Below are 25,259 nucleotides of genomic sequence, written 5' to 3' on the forward strand. Positions count from 1 at the left end.
GCTGAGTGTGTGGCATTGGTTTCCTCTCGCCAGGTCCAGCGAGCCGGTGTCGCAGGGCCCGCCAGTTATCCACCCTTAGAGCACTGAGCTGTGCTGCAGCACCCCTCAGTTAGGTCACTGGCGTGGCGGGTGGACTGATGCATCCACTTAGAGCATGCCCACACCTTTGCTCCGTGAGGTCCTGCGGTGCAGAGCCAATGCTGTAGAATGATGAGCTGGAGCGCAGTTTGCTGGTGTTGAGTGCAGTAATGCAGGGGTTGTGCTCTTGGAATCGTTGCTTTCCAGACAGGGAGCAGTCACTTAGTTCGTGTATTTGATGGAAACGTGGGGAAGTTTTCAGTACGACAGGACTCAAGCCCTCCTGCCTGAAGCCTCCTCCAGAGCTAGGATTCCAGGGATGCATAGTCTTGCCCGTGAAGTGGTAGCAATGATTCCACGCAGACCAGGAGGGAGCGTGGTGGGTCAGGGGCCTGGGTTAAAAAGCAGGAAGCTCCCACGAGGCAGTGACTTTGACCTCTCACCTTTGGGGTGGTGGTCAATCCTCGGAGGCCTCAGAGCCAGGCACCCAGGGGACAAATCCCTGACCCTTAGCGATGACGGCAAGATCCAGCCTTGTCTGCTCACTAGAGGCCTCGGCAGCCTGAGGTGAGCTGCCTCTGCCCCCCAATCCCTGGGCCATAATGAACCTCTTCCCTTACATATTACCCAGGCTTTCAGAAAACTAGAACACAACGGGGCCTCAGCCCGTGCTGGGTGCCCTGCAAAGCCTCAGCTTCAGAGGCTACAGCTGTGTAACAGAAAGGCCCCTCACTGCCACGGGGCCATGTGTGCTCAGAGCACCTCAGGAGAAGAGGGCGCAGGCCCCCGGCCTCCCCGCAAGGCGGACTGTTGGACTCCAGTGAAGATACGTCTCCACAGGAGCAGGGCACAGGCCTGTAATCTCAGTGCATGGAGGTGAGGCCAGCCTGGCTACACTATGACATCCTACCTCAAGAAAGGAGGGGGAGGATAGGAAAAGGCTTCCTCTAGTCTGGCCCCAGCCCTGGGCATCTGGGAGGGGCGGGAGGAGGCTGTGCCGGGCTGCCAGCACAGCTAAGCTATGTGTGGCAGCTCTCCTGTCAGGCTAAGGCAAGTCGTAGCCCTCCTGGGCGCGCTGGCACTTCAGCAGGGCCTGGTCTTCCCCCTGCCTTCAGTACCCAGCCTTTCTCCCTTCCCGCTGGGCAGCTGGGCCCCTCCAGACATCCAGAGCTGCCTCACGAGACTTGCTTGCCTGCAGGCCAGAACCTGGCAAAGCCAATTTCCGTCACACCCTCACTTTCTGCATGGCTCCCGCTCCCTGCACTCTGATTTACTGCTGCCATGGCTCTTGTGGTTGCTAAGGATTTGATGGCGGAGTGTTCCTACACATTTAAAGTTTTCAGTTTTTGAATCCAGTATTGGAGTTAGTATGCCATTAGGAAAAAGATAAGTACAACCAAAGTACATTATTAGTGGGCGACGTGGCTCACACCTATAATCCCAGCTACTCAGGAGGCTGCGATCTGAGGATCGAGGTTCAAAGCCAGCCCTGGCACTAAAGACCAGGAGACTCTTAACTCCAATTAGTACTAGGAAAGGGGAAGTAGGGCTGTGGCTCAAGGGTTAGGGTTGTAGCCTTGAGCTGAATTGCTTAGAGACAATGCCCAGGCCCAGGGATAGGATGGTAGCCTTGCGCTGAAGAGCTCAGAAACAGCGCTCAGGGCCAGAGTTCAAGCCCCATGACTCACAAAAGAAAAAAAAAAAAAGTACATTATTGTCAATGTAATTGTAGACATCTGGTTAATACATAATGCACAAGTCTGTAATGGATAGTTTTCCTCATAAAAATTTCAAATGCCTCGCAGCTGTGCAGCCTTGGACTGAGACAATGACTCAGAGGAGTGTGCCAGAGGGCCCCCCCCCCTCGCACCGGGGACATCCCTCACTGTCCACTGGGAGACAGTGACAACCAGTGAAGGCCAGCTGGGAGCACAGCAGCCCTGCCTGCTGGACTCCGTCTGCACTGACTTTAGCTGACTTCTGTTTACAAAGTGATTGGTTTCCTGCCTTCTTCCTCTTCCTTCTCTTCCTTTTCATCTTTCCCTGCCTCCTCTCTCTCCCTCCCTCTTTTTCTTCCCTCCCTTCCTTCCTTCTTTCTGTGACAAAAGCTTGGGTGGAACCTGATCGGTGGCTCACACCTGTAATCCTAGCTACTCAGGAGGCTGAAATCTGAGGACTAAGGTTCAAAGCCAGCCCCAGCACAAAAGGACCTGAGACTAATCTCCAATTAACCTCTAGAAAACAGGAAGTAGGGCTTGGCTCAAGTGTAGGGCGGTAGCCATGAGCTGAAGAGCTCAGGGACAGTGCCCAGGCCTAGTTCAAGCCCCAGGACCAGGACCCACCCACACACACACACAAAAAAAGCTTGGGTGGTGGAGAATTAGCCATTTGAAGCTGGTGCCCTCCAGCTCCACCCTTACTGTGTTGGCAGCCTTTGGTCTCAGACAAAATTCCCATAAAGACTTCTGGGAGGGAGGTTTCTTTGGCTGTCCCAGGGGTCTGTGCTGGACTCTAGTCCCTGGGCCGGTGGCACAGCATTGGCAGAGTGGGCGGCTAGCAGACCACTTGTGTCCCCACACAGCCCCTCCCCCAACCCGGCCATGAAAGTGAATCTGTCTCCAGACCATTCTAGAGATTAGGTTGGAGTCCCCTGTGATACAATCCCTGTGCAATGGTTAGATCCAGGGCTTCTCAATGGTTAGATCCTGGGCCGGGTAAGGGTGGCTTCCTATCCAGACCATAATTCCTGCTAATGTAGAAAGTGTGTGTGTGTGTGTGTGTGTGTGTGTGTGTGTGTGTGTGTGTGTGTGTGTGTGTGTGTGTGTGTGTGTGTGTGTGTGTGTGTGTGTGTGTGTGTGTGTGTGTGTGTGTGTGTGTGTGTGGTTTCAGGGTTAGCCCTCACATCCTAGCCTGGCATTCAGGGTGAATTGGGTTGAGCCCTGACTTAGAGAGCTTTCCCCCACCCCCCCTCACCAAAAAGAGCCGCATGTTAAAGACAGAAGAAGCCCCAGGGGAGGTGGGGGGCTAGCTGCGGGTTCCAGCCTTGGTGTAGGGCTGTGTCAAGGGCCCCTGGTCTGTCTCCTGAACAGGTCATGCTTGTCTCTGAGCGTCCCTGGCTGCAGAAGCACACAATTCTTTGTTCGTTATTTTGAGATGGTGTCTGGCTCTGTTGCCCCACCTCAGCCTCCTGGAGCTGTTGGGACTGCACCTGGGGGGGAAACAGACCCATCTCACGGCCTTGTCCCAGGAACGGGTGTGAGTGAACAGAGAGGGTAGAAGTCAGAGCGTGGCGTGGTTCTTGAAAGTAGCTGTTTTCAGTGGGGAAGGGTGACAAGAACACTTCATTATTGATATGTTGTGAGTGAACGGAGTCAGAAATATGAACAGGCAAACTTGCATCCTTGCCAAATGTCACATTTTTTTTTAATTTTTTACTTTGTCAGTAATGAACTCAGGGCCACCAGGCACACTACCATTTAAGCCATTACCACAACCACCCAGCCCTTTCTGCTTTAGTTATTTTCCAAGTTTCATGTCTATTCCCAGGCCAGCTTGGACTGTGATCCTCCTATTTATGCTTGCTAGGATTGTAGCTATATCGACCACTCCCAACATGTATTGGTTAAGATAGGGTATCCCAAACTTTCACCCTGTCTGCCCTTGAACTGTGACCCTCCCGACCTCTGCCTTGTGGGCAGCTGAGATCACAGGCATGCATCACCAAGTCCAGCAGCAGTGTCAGAATTTACTGAACAATAAGTGCACAAGCTGCATTGCTTTGAAGGCTTAGTTTGCCAAATGCTACTGAGTTCTACATCATAGACAAGAGTCACTGGCAAACAGGTGCTTTCACTTCAACCTGGGATGCATACACTATGCTTCACAAAACACCAGGGAAGCCACTGACCCCAATGCCTCTCTCTTAGAATTGAGCTGGCTGCAGCCACCTGGGACATATCTACAACAACCTCGTGTGTGAACAGGTGACAGGTGCCCTGGGCCTCCTATCCCTGGCCAGGCGGCTTCCCGAGCCCCTTGTCATCAGGCTGGGCCCTGGCACAGAGCACTGTGCCTGCTGTGGTTCAGGCATGAGGCCATGTCCTGGGGTTGGCAAGAGCGGGCAGGGTGAGGGCGGGCTCTGGAATGCAGCGTGGCAGGTTCAAACCGAGGAAGCTGGCTGGGGGCGGAGGAGCACAGGGGTACACACGCCCTGTCCCCATGGTAACCTGAAGTTAGTCGGGGACCTCAGCCACCTCCTGTCTTCTGCTGTGCCACAAGCCTGACCCAGACAACAAGGGAAGCCAGCAAAGGAAGGAGCGGGGTTTCTGCCTGTGCTGCTGACCCCTGGGGCACAGAACCGGGGTGCCAGCATCCTGGGCAGGACGCCTCTGCCAAGGGAACATGAGGCCTTTTCCTGTTGCCCAAATGAGTGTGGTTTTAAGCCGCCAAGTTGGAGATGTTTTCAGCCCAGCAAAAGGTAACTAAAACACTATGTTCTAGAAACATTCTTCCATGCATTCAACACAAACTTCTCTGCCAGGCAGTATTCCCAGGTGCTTGGCTTACATCAGTGAGCAAAGCTGGGCAGAATTCCTGCCTTCATGGATCATAAATTCCAGGGTTGGGCAGGAGGGGTGGAGGTGGTGCATGATGCATTGGAGAATAGGCCTAAAGAGTAAGTCAAAGGCTGGGAGTTTGGCCTAGTGGTGGAGTGCTTGCCTAGCATGCACAAAGACCCAGGTTCCACTCCTCAGTACCACATACATAGAAAAAAGCCGGAAGTGGTGCTGAGGCTCAGGTGGTAGAGCTCTAGCCTTGAGAAAGTCCAAGGACAGTGCTCAGGCCCTGAGCTCAAGGCCCAGGACTGGCAAAAAAAAAAAGAAAAAAAGAAAAGGAAAAAAGTTGTGCATTATCCAGGGTACTCCAGAGAAAATAAACTAACGGTACTAGTCTTGCGACTTGAACTCAGGGCCAGGGCAATGTCCCTGAGATTCTTTTGCTCAAGACTAGCACTCATTTTGAGCCACAGCATCATTTTTGGCTTTGTTGGTAATTTACTGGAGACAAGAGTCTCATAGACTTTCCTGCTTGGGTGGGTTTTGAAATAATATCCTCAGATCTCAGCCTCTTGAATAGCTAGTATTACAGGTGTGAGCCACTGAAGCTTGGATCTTGTGTGTGCTCACCCGCGCGTGGTGCGTGTGTGTTCATCCTAGGGCTTGAACTCAGGGCCTGGATGCTTAGTTTTTTCACTTAAGGCTGGCTCTCTACCACTTGAGCATTTTGGTGGTGATTTGGAGATAAGAATCTCATAGACTTTCCTGCTGGAGTTGGCTTTGAACAGAGAACTTTAGCTCTCAGCCTCCTGAGTAGCTAAGATTAGAGGCATGAGGCACTAAACCCTGGCAAAAAACAAAACAAAACCAACATTTCAATCTCTTTCACCACTGCACTGCTGAAACTGGCAACAGGAAGTCAGGCATTTCTAGTAGACAATTACTGTGTGAGTGCCTTTGTATTTCACATTCCTAGACGTGACCTTTGGGAGAATGGCAATACAGCATTTTTTTTTCTTTCCTCTCAGTACTGGGAATTGAACCCAGCGCCTTGCTGCCACTCCCACGGTGTGTAGTTGAGATCCTGCCTTCAACATTCTTTGGGCTGGCTTTTCACTTCCACTTTAGTGATGAATACCACAAAAGTGGCTGGAATTACAAGGATGAGCTACTGTGCACAGAAAGACTAACAGAAAATACACTGGAAAGAAAACAGACAAGAATGGATGGCTATCTGAAAGTGAAAAAAAATTCCCTGGGGCCGGGAGTGTGGCCTAGTGGTTAAAGCGCTTGCCTAGCATGCATGAAGACCTGGGTTCGATTCCTCGGTACCACATACATAGAAAAAAGCCGGAAGTGGTGCTGAGGCTCAAGTGGTAGAGCTCTAGCCTTGAGAAAGTCCAAGGACAGTGCTCAGACCCTGAGCTCAAGCCCAGGACTGGAGAAAAACCCAAAATCCCCCTTTAGAAGCCAGCTTGACCCCTGGCACTCAGAGGCCCTGCTGGATCCGAAGGGAGCAGGAATCCCGCGCTCCCCACGAGCTCGGCCTCCGGATTCGTTCTCTCTTCTCCCCCCGTACTCGCCTGGCCGGCCCGCTCTTCCGCGCTCCTCCACGGGGTGAGCCACGCCCAGCTGCCGGCTCCTCGGGAGACGCAGCCTCGAGGGTTTTCCTGCCCGGCCCGGCGTGGGACACTGGCGTCCGCAGTTGTCTTAACGGAAGGTCCCCAAGGCTGCGTCCTTCCTTGCAGGAGGGGGCCTGGGGCCACGAAGGAAGAGAACGGAGGAGAAGGCGCAACTCCCGGGCAGCGCGGCACCGGGCGTGAAGCGGAGGCAGGGCGCGGGCGCGGCCCGCTGGCTGCGGACCCCTCCTCCCGGGCCCGAGCGCGCGCGGAGGCCGCCCCTGCCTGCTCACCCCGGCCAGGCCGGCGCCCCCGCGGCAGCCACGCCGCTGAGACGTCTCTCCGAGCCCCGTCCCCGGCTCCGCGGTCCCCGGACCTCCGGACAGGGGCCGCGGCAGGCCGCTGCCGGTGCACCCCGGAAGGTCCCCGGGCCCCGGCCCAGGCCGCCTGCCTTTGGCTTCCCGGCGCCGCACCGGCCGGCGAGGGAGCCGCCCCCGACCGCGCCCGCACGGGCCCCTGAGCCCCGCGCCTCCCCCGCCGGCGCCGCAGACGGTGCAGCCCGAGCCTCCGCCCCGCGGCCGCGGCGCCCGGAAGGGAGCCACGCCCTCCACGCGTAGTCATGAGGCGGGAAGCTCGGCCTCGGGGGCGGGGCCGCCGCCCCTCACGCCCGGGCCCGGCCTCCGGGGCGGGGCCTGGCGGCGGGCGCGAGGAGGGGCGGGGCCTGCCGCCGCCCCGCCCCACGGCCCCGCCCCGCCCCTGGCCTCGCCCCCGCCGTGCGGCCGCCCCGCCCCGCGCCCGCCGCCGCGCAGGGCGGGGGCGGAGCCGGAGCCGGGCGGGCCACGCCCCCTCGGTGAATATTGATGCGGCGCGCGTCGGCGTCGCCCTCCTCCCATTGAGCCAGGCTGTGTCGCGTGGCCCAGCGTCGGCGTGACGGTTGGACGCGGGCGCGGCACTGCGGGTCCCGATTGCTGCAGCCGCTTGTCAGTGTGATGAAGATTGGCACCCAGGTAAGCTGTCACTCAACCGCTCCGCCGCCGCCGCCGCCGCTCTCGCCGCCGCCGTCCCTATCAATCACACCGGCCGCGGCCGCCGCGGCCGCCACAGCCGCCGCGGGCCGAGCGGGCGGGCGGGCGGCGCCCGGAGCCGCACTTGACCCGCGCCCGGGGCGGGGGCGGGGGCGGCGGGGGAGGGGAGCGGCGGGGGGCGCGGCGGGGAGGGGGCGCCGTCCTCCGCGGCGCGGGGGCGCGCCCGGCCGCTCCTCCTGTGTGGGGCTCAGGGACGCGGAAATTTCTGGAAGGCGCCGCGGCCGCCGCGCTGGGCCCGCTCGCGGCGCGCGCCTCAACCGTCCCTCCCGGAGCGCGGCGCGCGGCCCTGCGCGGGCGGCGGGGGCGCGCGGGCGGCGGGGGCGCGCGGGCCGGCCCGGCCCGGCTGGTGGGGGGGGCGGCGGCGGCGGCGGCGGCGGCGGCGGCGGCGGGCGGGGCGCGAAGATGGCGGCGGGGTCCCGGGCGCCCCCCGAGCGGAGCCCGGCCGCCTCGGGCTCCCCGCGCAGCGCAGGCCGGGCCGCGGGCGGGGGCCGGGGCCGCGCGGCGCCCCTGGAGTGGGAGCGGGGCCGGCGTCCGCGCTGGCCCGCGGCCCTGCCGGGGCGGGCGTCCCGGCCTCGGCCCGTCCCGCTCCCGCGGCCCCGCTGCCGCCGCCCGGTTGTCCGTGGAGATGTGGCGGGCGGCTGGCCCCCCGGAAGCCGCCGGGTGCGCTCCCGCGTGCTGGCCGCCGTCGGCGGGCGGGCGGGCTGTTTTAATTCTCCCTTTGGGGAGGAGGTGGTGGTGGGGACCCGGGCGGTGGAGCGGAAGCCCGGGTCGTCCGCGGACGATGGCACGGACCGACGGCCCGGAGCGCCTCCGGCTTCCCCGAGCCACGTCTCTGGACTCTGCCTTCCGCTCCGATTGGCGGATGGCGCTCCGGCAGCGCTTCCGTCGCGTCTGCCGGTCGTGGGCTACTCAAGGCCGGAGCCCCACCACGTGAGCTCAGCACCACTTCTGGATTCTCTATGTGCGTGGTGCCGAGGAACCGAACCCGGGTCTTGGTGCGTGCCGGGCAGGCACTGCACCCGAGGCCACACTCCCGGCCCGGAAGTGCTGGACATGGAGGCCCTGAGGCTTAGCCTTCCTGTGCCTGCCAGTCAAAATAAAGCGGTACGGAGAAGACAGACAGTGAGATGCAGCACCGCAGTTTGAACCAGCTGCGTGCTGGAGCCCTCCCTGAGCCCCAGACGGAGCACCCTGTCCCTCCTGTGGCGGCAGGGATGGAGAGGTGCTGAGGCACCCAGCTCCTCCGTCGAGGACTCGCCCCAAACCCCGTGGGGCCGGCCGACTTCCTGTCTGCCAGCACCATTGAAATGCGCCACTTCAGCTTTGGAAGCAGGTGAAGAGCTTGTACGAAGTGGTGTGTGTGTGTGTGTGGGTCACAGGTAGTGGACAGAAGCACTTCTGAAGGGCTGGAGATCCAGTCATTTGGCATCCTCAGGCTCTTAAGTGTCCCACAAGAGAAGGCACCTGGCACCTAGTCTGCCCTCTTCTTGTTCTAGTTGTCATTCCTGACAGCTGAGTTACTGTCTTTTTGGAAATTCACCCCGATGCCCTGGCCTGTGTGTTGTCTGACCTGGGTTAGAACTCCGGCTCCTCCGAAGCTCTGTGATTTTGAGGGCACACCCCAGAGACTTGAAAAGCCAATGGAGCAGTCTTTTTAGTCTAAAACTTTTTTTGGGGGGGGGCACAAAGTTATACAACTTTTTCAAAAATCTTGAAAACCACTATTCGTCAGGTTGAGAGACCACGGCTCTGAGCAAGTAGGCGTTTTGGGATTCCTTCAACTCTTGGTCACATACACATCCTGCCTCCACCCTGTTACCCACGGGATTCAACATATTATTCATGATGTCCTGGCAGGTGAAGCCCTCAGGACCTGTCTTCCCTCCTCACGATGCCCCTGGCTGGGGAGAGCACTCCTGCTTGCCAAAGCCTGGCATCCTACAGCCTGAGTCACCTGGCCCACCTAGTGGAGTAAAAACGTCCCAGGCGGGGCTCTCCCGAGAGCAAGAGCATTTGACAACAGGGATCTAGTGGGGTCCTGGAGCCCCCCTATTGCTGGGCTCTGAGCAGGTGGAACTGCACCATTGCGCTGCCCAACAGAGGCCTTGGCCTTCTCCATACAGTATTATCTGTTCACTCCACTCCTTCCTGTGTCTGCCCCCCAACCTCTCCCAGTCCCTAGCTCTATCTGCTTAATCCTCTTTCCTTTTCCCTGTCTCCCCCTTACTCCCAGCTACTGATGTCTGAGCTGGTGGATGGTCTTGGCATTAACAAACTTCCTGGACTCTTTCTCTTCTTGTCAGCTGTAATCTATTTTCTGTTTCTCTGAATTTGTCTCTGCTAGGTGTCCCATATAAATGGAATAACATTTATTTTAACTTTTGGTAGTATTGGGGTTTAAACTCAGAGCTTTATGCTTGTGTCACTCTCTAGCCTTTTTTGCTTTAGATTATTTTTCAGGTATTACTTAATATCCTTTCTCCACTGCCATTGTCAATAGCTTCTGTAATTATCTTACCTATGTCTCTGCCTAGCTGGGGTTACAGATATGTGTCACTACACCTGGCTCTTGATGAGAATGGGGTCTTATTTCTTTGTCCTGGCTGACTTTGAACTTTGATTTTATCTCTATATCCAACAATATTTGCTTTTTTGTGATTTATATATTTTCTTTAATATAAAGTCTTCATTTTCTCAGTAAAATTTCATCTTTATTTAACGTACTTTGAATGCTTTTTCTTTCTGCCTTGGCCTCCTGAGTGCTGAGATTACAGGTGTAGTCCATATTTCTAAAGTTTCAAAGAGCTGGGCAGGACGTACTCCTAGCTACTTAGGGGGCTGAGATCCGAGGATCGCAGTTCAAAGCCAGCCCTGACACTAAACACCGGCAGGTGCTTATCTCCAATTAAACAGTCGAAAACTGGAAGTGGTGGTGTAGCTCAAGGTGTAGGGCATAGCCTTGAGCTGAAGAGCTCTGGGACAGCGCCAAGACCCAGAGTTCAAGCCTCAGGATTGACTAAAGAAAAAAAGAAGTTACAAAGAAGCTGGGAGTCTGGCCTAGTATTAAGAGTGCTAAAAGTGCTTGCCTAGCACGCACAAAGACCGGGATTTCAATTCTTGGGTACCACATACATAGAAAAAGCCAAAAGTGGTGCCGTGGCTCAGGTGACAAAAGTGCTAGTCTTAAAATCCAAGGACAGTGCTCAGGCCCTGAGTTCAAGCCACAGGAATGGCAAAAAAAAAAAAAGTTACAAAGAGCTAATGCTGGTGACCCACGCCTGAAATCCTACCTACTTGAGGATTGTACTTCAAAGCCAGTCTACTAATCTTCATTTAACCCTCAGAAGACTGGAAGTGGCACTAGCCTTGAAGGAAAAGCTTAGGGGCAGTGCCCAGGTCCTGATGGTAGAATGCTTGCCTAGAAAAGAAAAAGTGAATATGTAGTGAAGATGTTATGGGGCCCACAAACCTAAAATATCACTAGCCTTTTCAGAAGAAATTTTCTAGGCAAATGTGTCCCACTCCCGTTTCTCCTTAGTGGAAACAGATCAAAGTTGATCTAAATTGAATCAAATAGCAGAATTGGGGGAAACATGAATAATCAATGGGGAATTGATATATCCACTCAATCGATTCATCTCTCTTTTTTTAATAGGGTGCTGTACAGAGGAGTTACGGTTACATTTGTTTGTTTGTTTGTTTGTTGTTGTTGTTGTTGGTTTTTTTTTTTTTTGGCCAGTCCTGGGCTTGAGCTCAGGGCCTGAGCACTGTCCTTGGACTTTCTCAAGGCTAGAGCTCTACCACTTGAGCCTCAGCACCACTTCCGGCTTTTTTCTATGTATGTGGTACCGAGGAATCGAACCCGGGTCTTCATGCATGCTAGGCAAGCACTTTAACCACTAGGCCAAACTCCCGGCCCTTACGGTTACATTTGTAAGGTAGTGAGTACTTCTTGAACATTTTAGCCCTTTCCACATTCTTCTTCCACTTTCCCTCCTCCCCACCCCCATGAATTCATCTCTTGATGTGGTGGTATATACTGTCATTTATAAAAATAAAACACCAAGTGCCAGTGGCTCATACCTGTAATCCTAGCTACTTAGGAGGTTTAGATCTGAGGATCACAGTTCAGGGCCCCCCTGGACAGGAAAGACTTAAGACTTATCTTACCAAAAAAGTTTGAAGTGGAGCTGTGGCTCAAGTGGTAGAGTTCTAGCCTTGAGCAAAAAAGCTCAGGGATACTCTCAGTCCCTGAGTTAAACCTGGTGAATGGTGGTTTTCAAGATTTTTGAAAAAGCTGTATAACTTTGTTCCCCCGAAAAGTTTTAGAATGAAAAGACTGCTCCATTGCCTTTTCAAGTCTCTGAGGTATGCCCTCAAAACCACAGAGCTTCAGAGGAGCAGGAGTTCTAACCCAGGTCAGACAACAAATAGGCCAGAGCATTGGGGTGAATTTCCCATCAACACACTCCCTAGAGTGTGTATACGTGTGTCATGCAGCACAAAAGCTAGGCCCTAAAGAGTAGCTTGAAGGTCATGGCTAAGTCATCTAAACAGTGTGGGCATGTCACACCTAGCTCCAGTGGCTAGTTCCCCCTGAGCACTAGGCGGTGTGCTTTGTGCAGCGGGAAGTGGAGCTCTCTCCTGGGGTTGCACTGTCTCACCCTGGCAGCTGGGATGAGGGTGCTGTGGGCCAGGAAAAGTTGGAGGACTTAGGCAGTTCTGCAGCTCTGTGGGACTGGCTTGGCACAAGTGTAGGGCCCCAGCCAAGCAAGTAAGCCTGAAAGCTTAAGGTCTTGAGTTGATGCCTCATTAGCACAAAGGGGATGGAGGAAGGAATAGAAAAGAAGACCCAGTTGAAGTGTGGGTCTGTTGGAAGAGTGCTAGCCAGTGAGCAAAAAAGCTTCAGTTACAGAGTTGAAGTCTCATTCTTGGGGGTTGGGGGAGTAGACTCACTTCAGTGCTTTTGGTTTTGTGATCATTTTCTTATAGACCTTGACTGCTCAGGGTAATGTTTCGCTAACCTATCTGATTGTTTGTTTTTATTTAAATTTTAATGTCAGTATAATAAATGCAAAGAATAAAATCTATATTTAAAAATTTTGAAATCTATACTCATGTATTTTGTTTAAGTATCCTACCAGTCATGTTCTATGTGGAGATTCAGTTGGTGTGTTTGTTCTCATGGGAATACTATGGAATCTTTTAATGTCTCAGCCTTTGAAACATAAAGCAGTGTCTTTCTACTGTAATTTTCTCACCTACTTTCCCCTCAGCACCTCTATTCTTTTTTGTCAGTCATGGGGCTTGAACTCAGGGCCTGGGCACTGTCCTTGGGCTTTTTCCTCAAAGCCACTGCTCTGCCACTTGAACCATAGCACCACTTCTGCCTTTTCTATGTTTGTGGGTCCAAGGAATCAAACCCAAGGCTTCATGCATGCTAGGTAAGAACTCTACCACCAGGCCAAACTCCCAAGCACCTCTATTCTTGGTTTTGCTTTCTTTGGTTCAGTTACCTGTAGTAGTAAGCCATGGCCAAAAAACATTAACTTCCAGAAACAGGCCATTCATATATTTTAAATAATTTTTACAGGGTATATTGTTATAATTGTTTTAGTTTGCTGGTTAATGTAAAAGTAGCCAGTTAAATGTAAAAATTAATTAAATATGACTAGTTAATGTAGCTGATGAAATAATCAGGTATATATATATAAAAAAGCAGATTATATTAGGTTTGGTCCTGTATTGGCATCTGTATTGAGGGTTCTTGGACCATATTCCCCACGTATAAATGAAGATTTCTATAATGTTAATGTCGAAAGCAACAATTGTAGTATGAACAGAGCAGCATTTAAATATTTCCTTTTTAGCCATATACTTGATGTGTTTCATTAAAATTATCTGAATTCTTTTTCAGTCCAGACATTTATGCTCAAAAATATTGTATACTGGATAATTTCCTCAGTTTAGTAATTTTCTCATTCATAAAAGACATAATTTGCCTTAATCATGGAGTTATTCTTCATTTGCTTCTGGAACACCCACAAGTTTTCCTTACTGACACTCTTTGGAACTGTATCCCCAAGAATTTCCTTCACTGTCTCCATGAGCATTCACGGTGCTCTGTGGTATTCACATAAGTGCTCGGAGGCATCACCTGGAAAGAAACATGAGAGCTAGGTATTACATGTTCATGTTTAATTCAGTTATTTAAAACGGTTTTTTCTGAAATGATGCCCTTCTCTCAGGTACGGTTGCCTTTCCAAATTACCATGTACTAAGACGTTGGCATGGGACGCAATGATGAATAATACCCGTGCTGCAGACGAGTGCAGCGTCAAAGCTGAGGTTTAGTCAACATCTCTTCCCTTCTTCTGTTTTGAGTCTGGTGGGTCTTGCTGTATTGCCCAGGCTGAGTAACCTCCTGGGCTCAGGTGATCTTGACTCAGCTTCCTGAGTACCTGGGACTGCAGGCGTACAAACCGTGCCTGCCGTCTAAGTATACTTTTTTGTATGTAATTGATACAGGATTGTTATGAAAGCCAATTGAGATGGGGACATTAGTGTTGATTTTATGTTGCATGAAAATAACTATTGGATAACTGAGGATATATAACTCTCAAAGCTTCTGAGGGGAAAACTGAATGAAGCAAATCTGTAAGAAAAATTCAGGGGCCAGGAGTGTGGCTTGGTGATATTCACCTAGCATGCATGAAGCCCTGGGTTTGACTTCCAGTACCACATAAATGGGGGGGGGGGGGAAGCCAGGAGTGGTGCTGTAGCTCAAGTGGTATTGTGCTGGCTTTGAGGAAAAGCTCAGGGACAGTGTCCTGAATTCAAGCCCCAGGACTGGGGTCGGGGGCGGGGGAGGGAGAAAAAGAATTGAGAAAACTAGTATGCTTGCTTGTTACTAAGATGACATAATTATGGCCAAAAACTGTCATGAGCCACAAATTAATATGAAAGGCTTAAGCATTATGTGATAAAACTGCAGTTTTAGCAGATAAATGGCATCCAGCTAAATGTTCTAAGTGAGGTGTCTAAAATAGTACAGGTAGATGGAAGAGCTACATCACAAGAGATGTCTGACAACACTAGCTAGAGGGGTCTTGGTAAAAGGGAAAAGCAGCAGGTTACTGATGCCTATCAGAGGTAGAGCTAGTGTGGAGAACTTCATATTCCTTGCAGCTTAGCCAGAGATTGATGGGAGCAAGAGACATGGCTCCCACAACCATGTGACCAAGTGACCAGAGGACGTGTCAGGCCAGACGCTTTAGCATCTCCCTCACTGTGATAGCAAGAAAGGTCTCCAGGTGTGGCCGGGTGTCCATCTCTGGGACACTTGTCTCTAGCTGAACACTGCTGATATGGAGACTTTCAGTGACATGCTTAATGTGGTAGAGCTAGTGGTTACATCCAGGTCTGGCTCGATAATTCTCTTCACTCATGTGTACGCTGAACTGACTTGCTATACATTAAGCCACAAAAGAAAATTCCAAGTTTCCAAAAAACAGTTCCTTCCTGGGCAGAGTGTTTGATTCCTGTTGTCTCAGTACTCAAAGGCCTAGGCAGAGGAACGGGGAGTTTGAAGGCAGCTGGCCCCAGAGTGGGACCCTGACTCAAAAAACAAAGCCTCAGAATCTCAGGCCACACTCCACATCTAGTTTGAATGTAAGAGGGAAAGATAGCTAAGTATATGTATTTTGAAACCTTACAAGCACCTTCTGTATAGCTCTTGGACTAATGCAATAAAAACCTGACAAGAGGGACACACCCTGATGTGTAGGAGGAGTCTCAGACTAGAGAGTGAGAAAGTAAATTGAGATTTCAACAGTAGAAGTAAAGTTAACCCAAAGGGAGGCAAATATGTCATTGCTTTTTCAACTAGTCTGATAAGAAGAGATAAAAACACAGTTTTATTTATTTTTGCTTGTCCTGGGGCTTCAACTTAGGACCTGTGTACTGTCCTTGGGCTTTCTCAAAGCTAGAGCTCTATCACTTGAGTCATAGCACCACTTCCAGCTTTTTCTACATATGAGGTACCTGGTACCCAGGAATTGAACCCAGGTCTTTATTCATACTAGGCAAACACTCTACCACTAGGCCAAACTCCTGGCCCGAAAACATATGTTTTTTATTTGTTTGTTTTGGTTTTTTTTTTTGCCAGTCCTGGGCTTGAGCTCAGGGTCTGAGCACTGTCCTTGGACTTTCTCAAGGCTAGAGCTCTACCACTTGAGCCTCAGCACCACTTCTGGATTTTTTTTTCTATGTATGTGGTGCCAAGGAATCGAACCCGGGCCTTCATGCATGCTAGGCAAGCACTCTACCACTAGGCCAAACTCCTGGCCCCAACACATGGTTCTTTTGAGAACACTTTTTTTTTTCTTTTTTTTGCCAGTCCTGGAGCTTGAATGCAGAGCCTGGGCACTGTCCTTTGACTTTCTCAAAGCTAGAGCTCTACCACTTGAGTCACAGCACCACTTTCAGCTTTTTCTATGTATGTGGTACTGAGGAATTGAACCCCAGTCTTTATGTATGCTAGGCAAGCACTCTACCACTAGGCCAAACTTCTGGCCCCTTGAAAACATTTTTCAAAGGTTTCTACTGGCATGTTGAAAACTACTAATAAGCTTGATCTGGACAGGGACATTGAGGAATGTGCATAATGCAGGTTTGCATAACTAAAGCTGACCTTTGACATAGAACCTCTTAGACCCCAAAGGAGACAAATTTGAGAAGGAAGTCAGAGATGTGATCTCTTTGAAAAGAAAGATGAATGAGTTACCTCATCTTCATGAAGCAAGTAATTCCCACCCTTTCACTAAGCAAATAATCGAGTACCTGCTTACAAAGCAGACACAGTGGCCAAGAGTACTTTGGTGGGGGGAAAACTGGCAGCCAAGGGTTTGTGTCTTTTGGACTGAAGCAGGCTCATCAGTTCCATGGACAGAAATGGTCCTCCATGGGCTAGGCAGAGTGCTTGCCTTGCATGCATGAAGACCCAGGTTCGATTTCTCACTACCACATATACAGAAAAAGCCAGAAGTGGTGCTGTGGCTCAAGGGGTGGAGCACTAGCCTTGAGAAAGCCTAAGGACACTGCTCAGGCCCTGAGCTCAAGCCCAGGACTAGCAAATTTAAAAAAAGAAAAGAAAAGAAAGAAAGGAAGGAAGGGTCCTCCACAAGTCTGATAAGAAGTGGAAAACAGGCAGACTGAGCCAAGGGCCAGAGGTCAGGATTGGCTCTCCTACAGCGGGTGATTGCTGTGTGAGCAGCGGGCTCCCACAGCCAATATGAGGCAGCCCGCATGACTGTGCTGTCGGAGGGGCTGAGGAGGGAAGGCCGGGGTCTGGTTGTGCCTGGAGTCTTGGCTGTGCTCAGTATTTTGGTCTTCATTGGGTCCCTAGGAGGAGTTCCCTGAAGGGTTTAACCTGGCCTGTCAGGGCTGCTGGAAATGCGCCTGTGCTCACAGTCATAGCACGGAGTCAGCCAAGAGCAGGCGTGCCTTCACCTGCAGGGCCACCTCTGCCCTCCCTTCTAGGTGCGACCGCAGAGGGTGGAAAGGCCACAGCAGCCTTTGCTTGTGGTGAAAAGGAAGGCTGCCCCAGAGAGTAGGCTTCCCTGAGGCACAGGCTGGCGGGAAGGGTTAGATGTGCCTTTCTAGACTCTCTAGGTTTTTATTTTTATTTTGGGGGGTCATGAGGCTTGAACTCTGGGTGCTGTCGCTGAGCTCTTCAACTTCAAGCTACTGCCCTGACCCTTGAACTACAGCCTCACTTTCCGGTTTTCTAATAATTAATTGGAGATAAGAGAGATAAGAGACTCCGGTTGTGTTTTTAGTGCCGGGCTGGCGTTGAACCGTGATTCTCAGATCTCAGCCTCCTGAGTAGCTAGGATATAGGCTTGAGCCACTGTGCCTGGCTATTTTTATAAGTTGGGTTTTTTTTTGTTTGTTTTGTTTTTTGCCAGTCCCGAGGCTTGAACTTGGCCTGAGCACTGTCCCTGGGCTTTCTCAAGGCTAATGCTTTACCACTTGAGCCTCAGCACAACTTCCAGCTTTTTCTATATATGTGGTACCGAAGAGTCGAACTCAGGTCTTAGTGTTTGCTAGGCAAGCACTCTACCACTAGGCCAAACTCCTGGCTCAGGGTTTTTTGTTGTTGTTGTTGTTTTAAGAAATTAAGTTTAACCTGAACTAGGAATGTTCATAAGGAAAGGGAGACCTGAGGGAGTGGTTGAACCTAAGTATTTTCTGTCATGTGCAGCTTAGGTATGGGTTCACTCCTATGTGAAGGGAATATTCCCACGGCAGGGTTCAGAGACGGGGCTGTGGGAAGGGACTGGCTGTGAGAGCTATGTCGCAGGGCGGGAAGGGTAGTCATTGGGCTTGGGAGTGATGCAGCCTGCCTGGCATGCCCTTGGAGGACGTCTTATCCCTTGTCTTTTCCTCTCTCTCTGCCTCCCTGCTCCATGAAGTAAGCAGCTTTGCTTCTCCAGTGACCCCGCTATGACGTCCTGCTCACCCCAGCCTGAAGGGCAGCAGAGCCAAGTGACCATGGGCTGAAATCTCTCAGACCAGGAGCAAAACAAGTCTTTCCACCTTTAAGTTGTGTATCTCAGCTAGTATTTTGTCCCAGCAACAGAAAGCTGACACATTAGGGTTGATAAAGAGTGGAAAGTCATGGAAAAACACAATTGGCTCAAATAAGCTTAATAAATGGAGGAAAACAAGCAGGGCCCATTGGTCAGCTTTCTCTCTTTGGAGCTAGGTCACTCCCTTGCTCCAGGAGGGGAGAGGCCCACGACCATCCAGAAGCTTTTGTTTGTTCAGCTTAAAATATGTAGTATTCCCACATACCATACTATAAATACCACACCCATAGGAATGTTTCTATATAGTTTCCTTAACTAAAACAAGGTGCAGGCCTGGAGGTGTGGCTCACTGGAAGACTGCTTACATAGCACGTGTAAGGCGCTGAATTCAAATTCCACTATCACAAACACACACATACACACCAAATCCAATCTAATCACACAAGCAAACAAAAAACTAAGAGTCAAAGTAGTCTATAAAAGTTTAGAGAAGGGGCCAGGAGTTTGGCCTAGAGGTAGAGTGCTTGCCTAGCATGCATGAAGATCCGGGTTCAATTCCTCGGTACCCCACATACATAGCAAAAAGCTGGAAGTGGTGCTGAGGCTCAAGTGGTAGAGTGCGAGCCTTGAGAAAGTCCAAGGACAGTGCTCAAGCTCTGAGCCCAAGCCCAGGACTGGCAAAAAAAAAAAAAAAAAATTAGAGAAGCTGGGCTGTGGTTGGCTCATGCCTATGCTTGTAATCCCAGCTATTCAGCAGGCTGAGATCTGGGGTTTGCAGTTCAAAGACAGACTGGGCAGGAAAGTCCATGAGACTTTATCTCCAATAAGCCATCAAAAAGTCATAAATGAAGCTGTTGATCAAAGTGGTAGAGCAACACTGGCTTAGAGCAAAACAACAACAAAAATAAAGCTCAGGACCTAGGCACCATGACTGCCCCTCCCCTCAAAAAAATTTGGAGAAGCAGGCTCCGTGGCGTACGCCTGTAATCCTAGCTACTCAGGAGGCTGATATCTGAGGATCATGCTTCAAAGCCAGTCTGGGCACTAAAGTCTGTGAAACTCGTATCTCCAATTAACCACTAAAAAATGGTATATGAGGCTGTGGCTCCAGGGGTAGGGCAGTGGCCTTGAGCTGAATTGCTCAGGGACAACACCCAGGCCCAGAGTTCAAGCCCCATGATAGACAAAAAAAAGAAAAGAAATGGAGGGTAGAAATGAATCATAGTATCATAGTTGATGGCTTTCTTTTCAGAGTTGCTTTAAGTGACTTCAAAATAAACTAGATTGTCCATCTAAATTCTAAAGACAAAGGAACTGAAGTGAATCACTGGACAGTTTTTTAATACTTGGAATTTAATGACAACATTTGTGTTATATCTTGAAACCAATATAGAGTGAATAAATAACTTACAGTGTAGCTGTCATTAAAAAGTATGGTTTCGGGGCCGGGAGTTTGGCCTAGTGGTAGAGTGCTTGCCTAGCATGCACGAAGACCCGGGTTCGATTCCTCGGTACTACATACGTAGCAAAAAGCCAGAAATGGTGCTGAGGCTCAAGTGTCCTTGAGAAAAATCCAAGGACAGTGTTATTCCGGCTTTCATCACTGATAATGCACCTGTTATAAACACCTTAGAGGGGAAGGACTGGTTTTGGTTTTCAGTTTCAGAGTTTTCATTCATGGTTGGCTGTCTCCAGTGCTGTTAGGCCTGTGTCAAGGGAAAAACGTGGAAGGATGCAAGGAAGCTGCTCTCAATGGAAGAACAAAGGGTGACAGAACACAGCAATGGTATTACTCACTGGGCCTTGTGTTGAAAAGGATGTACACACACAACTTGTGGGTGAGGGATAGGAGGGAAAGACAGGGAGAGAGCCAGGGAAGAGGTGACATTGTCCCAATAAATGTACTCTTTGCCTTACTTGTCACTGTAACCCCTCTGTACAGTTGGTGCCAGTCCTGGGGCTTGAACTCAGGGCCTGAGCACTGTCCTTGGGGCTTTTTCCTCAAAGCTAGCACTCTGCCACTTGAGCCACAGCACCACCTCTGGCTTTTTCCATGTTTGCGATACCGAGGAATCGAACCTGGCTCTTTGTGCATGCTGGGCACAAGCACTCTACCACTTGGCCAAACTCCAGGAAACCTGTACATAACCATTTTTAAAGAAAAGGTTCTCTCTTCACTGTAGCCAGGAGGCAGAGAAAGAAAGTAAGGGACCAGAGAGGGAAAAGAGAACCTTCAAAGGCATATTCCAGTGACCTTCCTCCAACCAAGACCTGGCCGGAATGGCCTACTCCATTTGAATTCATCACCAGATTAAGTTAGCATTTTCATGGGCCCATCACCACATGTATTAGTTAGCTTTTCTCCTCACTGTGAGATAAAAGGAAGAAGGATTTCTTTTTGTTCACTGTTTCAGAAGCGTCAATTTATCGTGGTGTGGAGTGGGTGTTGAGCAGAGCAGCTCAAACCACAGCAGCCAGAAAACAGAAAGAAGCCCTGGACGGTGATCCCATGCTGAGTGGATTCTCCTGCCGTGGCCCAGCGTCAAGCTCAATATCTGCATGTGCACACAGACTAGTTAGATTCTTTCCACCTACAATAGCAGGACAGGTGCACATTCCCATAACAGATACTGTGGCGTAATGAGACCAAAACAAGATGGAGCCCAGCATGGCAAACATTAAATCCTTTAGCTTCGTGTCAGCATCCAGGGCAAGGTGTGAGCATCAGAGGGCTTGGGCAGCTCTGCCCCCTTGCCTTGCTGACTCTGCACAGCAAGGCTTCTTCCTGCCTCTGTTGCCTAGGCTTTCCTCGGCAGATATTCCATGTTCCTGGCATCTCCAGGCCCCTGGGGTCTCTGCTGTAGCTTTAGCTCAGGCTCACAGCTTTGTGGATCTCCTCCCTCAGGGGATCTCTGGAAGCATCCTGGCTCCGCCGTACTTTGCCTACCACCCGGGTCTTCCTTTGAAATCTTGGTTGAAGCCTCTATGGCCCACAACTCTTTCAGGTTCTACACTCTGAAAAGATGGTAGATAACAAGCTGGCCCCTGGGGCCATAGCCACAGCAGCTTCCCAGTGTCTGAATGACTGCGTGTGGAGGACACACTTTCTACACAGTCCTCTGCCAGAAGGGCACCTCGGTACCATCTGCCCCATTTCTGAGATGACCCCATGTCTTCTTTTCCTTTTGTCCTGGTTCTTGGTTCCTTGTTTCTTCTGGTGCTAGTACTGGGGCTTCAGCTCAAGGCCTTGTGCTCTTACACAGCTTTTTTACTCACAGCTGCCACTCTTACCACTTGGGCCACACTTACACTTTGAGCTTTTTGCTGGTTAATTGGACATAGGAGTCTCTTAGATTTGTCTGCCCAGGTTGGTTCTGAACCACACTCCTCAGACCCACCTGAGTAGCTAGGTAGGGTTACAAGTGAGAATCACTGGTTCCAGCCTTTTTTTTTTTTCTTCTGGGTCTGGGGGCTTGAACTCTGGGCCTGGGTGCTGTCCCTGAGCTCTTCAGCTCAAGGCTACCGTCCTATCCTATGAGCACAGTGCCACTAGTGGTTTTCTAGTAGTTACTTGGAGATAAGAGTCTCACGGACTTTATTTAGTGCCTGGGCTGGCTTTGAACCATGATCTTCAGATCTCAGCCTCCTGAGTAGCTAGGATTACAGGTGTGAGCCACCACGCTCGGCTCAGGTTCCAGCTTTTCAGTATCACCGGTCTCTACAGCACCTATGCATTTTCTAGTCCCTACTTTAAAGATACTTCTTTCTGACAAAACTAAGTTTTTTCAAATCTCTCTACTCTGCGTTTGCTTCTGCTTCTTATTGTAAAGATGCCTAAAGGCAATGACTAATCCTCATGCCACAGCTGGCATGTTATGCCATCTTGAAACTTCTCCTGCCACATTAATTGATGTGTCATCTTTAATTTCAGTTTTACACAAAGTCTCAGGGCATGGGCAAAACACGGACAAGTTCTTTGCCAGAATGTAACATGAATAGCCCCAAGTCCAATTGCCAAGAGTCCATTTCTATCTAATTACCTCATGGGTATAGCCTTTACTGTCCAACTTCCTGCAGCCCCCACCCCCGCTCTGCTGAACCCAGTGAAGTCATACATCAACTTCCCTTCCTCCTGAACCCAACAAAGTCATACACTGACTTCCCCCACTCTCCTGAACCCACCAAAGTCATACACTAACTTCCCCCCGCCCTCCTGAACCCAGCGAAGTCATACACTAACTTCCCTCCACACTCTTGAACCCACCAAAGTCATACACTAACTCCCCCAACTCTCCTGAACCCACCGAAGTCATACACTAACCTCTGCTGAAAACATTCTCGGGCTTCTCTACTCTCCAACTCCACATATTTCCAAGTTCCTCCTACAACCAGCTCCAAACTTTTATGAACCACATAGTCAAGTGGTCACCGTACTACTCTGTGTCAATTTTCTGGGTCAAGTTTTTTTTTGACACAGACAAAATATCTCGCATAAGCAACTTACAGAGGAAGGGTTTATTTTGACTTTGTTGTGGGGTTTTCTAGTCCATGTTCTGTTGTCATTTTTTGCCTGTGTCTCCCTTACTTCACCATTTGTATGTGGTCTTCTCGGGGAAGGTCTTTGGCCCAAGCTGACCACCTTTGGCTTATTTGATTCAGCTGGGGTCCTACTACCATTTTGCCACACCTCTCCATCTGGTTTTTGAGTCATTAATTGGGAAAAAAAAATCTCACAGGGACTTTTCTGCCCGGGCTGGCTGCAAACCTCAATCCTCAGATCTCAGCCTCCCGAGTAGCTAGGATTACAGACATGAGCCATTGGCACCTAACTTGTTTTGTTTTTTAGGATTGCATGAATGCTGTAGAATAAAAGATAAGAAAATGCTAACTCCGTGCTAATGGATGCCCTTCTGCTTTTGTTTTGCAGACACCACTTACTCTGGACTCAAGATGATTTGATGTGTTAAATAGCACTCCATCAGCCATGATGGCTACACAGACATTGAGTATAGACAGCTATCAAGATGGGCAGCAAGTGAGAGCTTGAGATTTATTCTGCATCTAAGTACTGCCAGTCAGCCTGGCAGCATGGACACTCTGTATATTCATTGTTCAATTTCTGTGAAGCTACACATTCTATTTCAAGTACACTGTGTGTTTATTACATGTTTGTCTTCAGAAAGATATACTGTAATTGCTCAGATTACTTCCTTAAATGATACCAACCTTGTCTCAATCATGACTCTCTTGGGAATTTTACATTTTTAAGGTCAGTGTTAACTAGTATTGTCATTCTTGAAGAAATTCTTCTTTTCATTCTTAAGACCTACAAATGTGCTACCGAAGAATCGAACCTGGGTCTTCATGCATGCTAGGCAAACATTCTCCCACCCACTAGGCCAAATTCCCAGTGGGCATAATCAATTTTTTCAATGTTTTTAAGACATAACTTTTTAACATTTTATTTCCCATTAAATAACTGACTGGCTGTGTACTATTCTTGTGATTGCATTTCTGTTTGAGAATATAATACTTAGTAGAGTTTGTGTTTAGTAACACAAAGTCTCCTCCTCTTTTACAGATGCAAGTTGTAACAGAGTTAAAAACAGAGCAAGATCCCATTTGCTCTGAACCGGACGCGGAAGGCGTGAGCCCTCCTCCTGTGGAGTCTCAAACACCAATGGATGCTGACAAGCAGGCCATTTATAGGTAGTGTTTGGGTATGGAGCATGTGGGTTTTCAAGGGACCAGTGAGGACAAACACTCACCGAGTGGACTGCCAGAGCTCGGCAGACCAGGGAGGGACCAGTGTAATGCAATAACTGCTCTGATGACTATTTCCCAGATTAAGTTGTTATTTCTAATAATTAAAGGAAAAGCTGTAACATAAATTTACATTTTGTATAATCTTGCAAAAAAATCTTTAAGACAGACATGATGGCACACATCTATAGTCCCACACTCGGGAGGCAGAGGCAGGAAGAAGATCCTGAATTGAGAGGCAGTTTCTGGATTGACCCAGGCTGCAGAATCATATTTCAAGAATAAAGAAAAAAAGAAAAGAAAATATACTGAGACCCACATATTTTTGTTTTGTGGTGTTGGTGCTAGAACTTGGGCTCTGTGTGTTCGGGCAAATTCCTTTCACTGAGCTTCATTCTAGCACAGGCCTAGATGATTTCATGGGAGGATTCTGCCAATATATGAAGAAAAAAGAACAGCACTGCTGCACCATGTCTCCAGAAAATAGAAGAGGGGAGAAGACTTTTCAGCTCACTAAGAACTAAGCCTCATCCTGATGTAAACCAAAGACAGTACAAAACAAGAAAAATGCTATCCCTCAGGAACTTACATCAGTAATCATCAGTAACATACAAAGAAATCAGATCCATCATCCAGTAAAAAGAATAACCCACAGATGGGGCCGGGAGTTTAGTCTAGTGGTAGAGTGCTTGCCAAGCATACACAAAGTCCCGGGTTTGATTCCTTGGTACCACATACATAGAAAAGCTGGAAGTGGTGCTGTGGCTCTAGCCTCAAGAAAACTCAAGGACAGTATTCAGGTCCTGAGTTCAAGCCCCAGGCCGGAGTGCAGAAGGACTGGTTCAGTATTAAAAGAAAAAATTAATTCGTGAGGTCTCTATGATGGTCTTACCTATTGATAGAAGAATACACTGGACAATAGTTAACATTCAATTGTAGTTAAAAACAAAAGAAAATAAAACTGTAATCAAGCTAGGTACTGGTGGCTTACACTTGTAATCCTGGGTACTCAGGAGACTGAAATTTGAAGGTCTTGGTTCGAAGCCAATCTGGGCAGGAAAGTCCATGAAACTCTTATCTCCAATTACCAAAAATACTAATGTGGAGGTATGGTTTAATTGGAAGAGTACTAGCCTTGAGCAAAAAAACCAAAAAACCTCAGACAAAGCATCCATGCCTTGGGTTCAAGCCACAGGACCAGCACCAAAAATAAACTAAGCAAAAGGCAACATGGGGTGGGGTAGGGACAGAGGACAACTGGGACATTCTTACCTGAAGAAGGACATTTGTGAGAAGACCTACAGCTCACCTCATGAAAGTGAAAGACTGAATGCTTCCCCTAAGGCGAGAATAAAACAGATGCTCCTTCTTATGGCTCCTTTTCAGTTCTGAAATGGAAGCTATCCCCCGTGTAGTATGACAAGGGAACCTTTAACATCTTAAAACTAAAAAAATAAAAATGTTCATGTGAACAAATACCTCAATAAATGGTGAGACCTTTCTGTTCCAGGGTTAGAAGACTTCGTATGGTGGAGCTTCCAGTTTCCTAGAATTAAACTCAGTCCC

The 25,259-nt window shown here is 49.9% G+C and overlaps 1 protein-coding gene across 2 annotated transcripts in view; it reads left to right on the forward strand.

The window, feature by feature from the left end:
• Positions 1 to 7,140: 7,140 nt before the first annotated feature.
• Pknox1 (PBX/knotted 1 homeobox 1) overlaps positions 7,141 to 25,259 on the forward strand; it is a 41,144-nt gene continuing 23,025 nt past the window's right edge. For both annotated transcript variants that reach the window (XM_090349783.1, XM_090349793.1), the window contains exons 1-3: positions 7,141 to 7,260; positions 22,858 to 22,965; positions 23,512 to 23,639. In XM_090349783.1, coding sequence (XP_090205909.1) covers positions 22,915 to 22,965; positions 23,512 to 23,639 — 179 coding nt within the window. In that variant the 5' untranslated portion in view covers positions 7,141 to 7,260; positions 22,858 to 22,914. The remainder of the gene's footprint in view (positions 7,261 to 22,857; positions 22,966 to 23,511; positions 23,640 to 25,259) is intronic.

The sequence above is a fragment of the Megascapheus bottae genome, chromosome 1, assembly GCF_031878675.1.
Source record: "Megascapheus bottae isolate mThoBot1 chromosome 1, mThoBot2.hap1, whole genome shotgun sequence".
Lineage (NCBI taxonomy): Eukaryota > Metazoa > Chordata > Mammalia > Rodentia > Geomyidae > Megascapheus > Megascapheus bottae.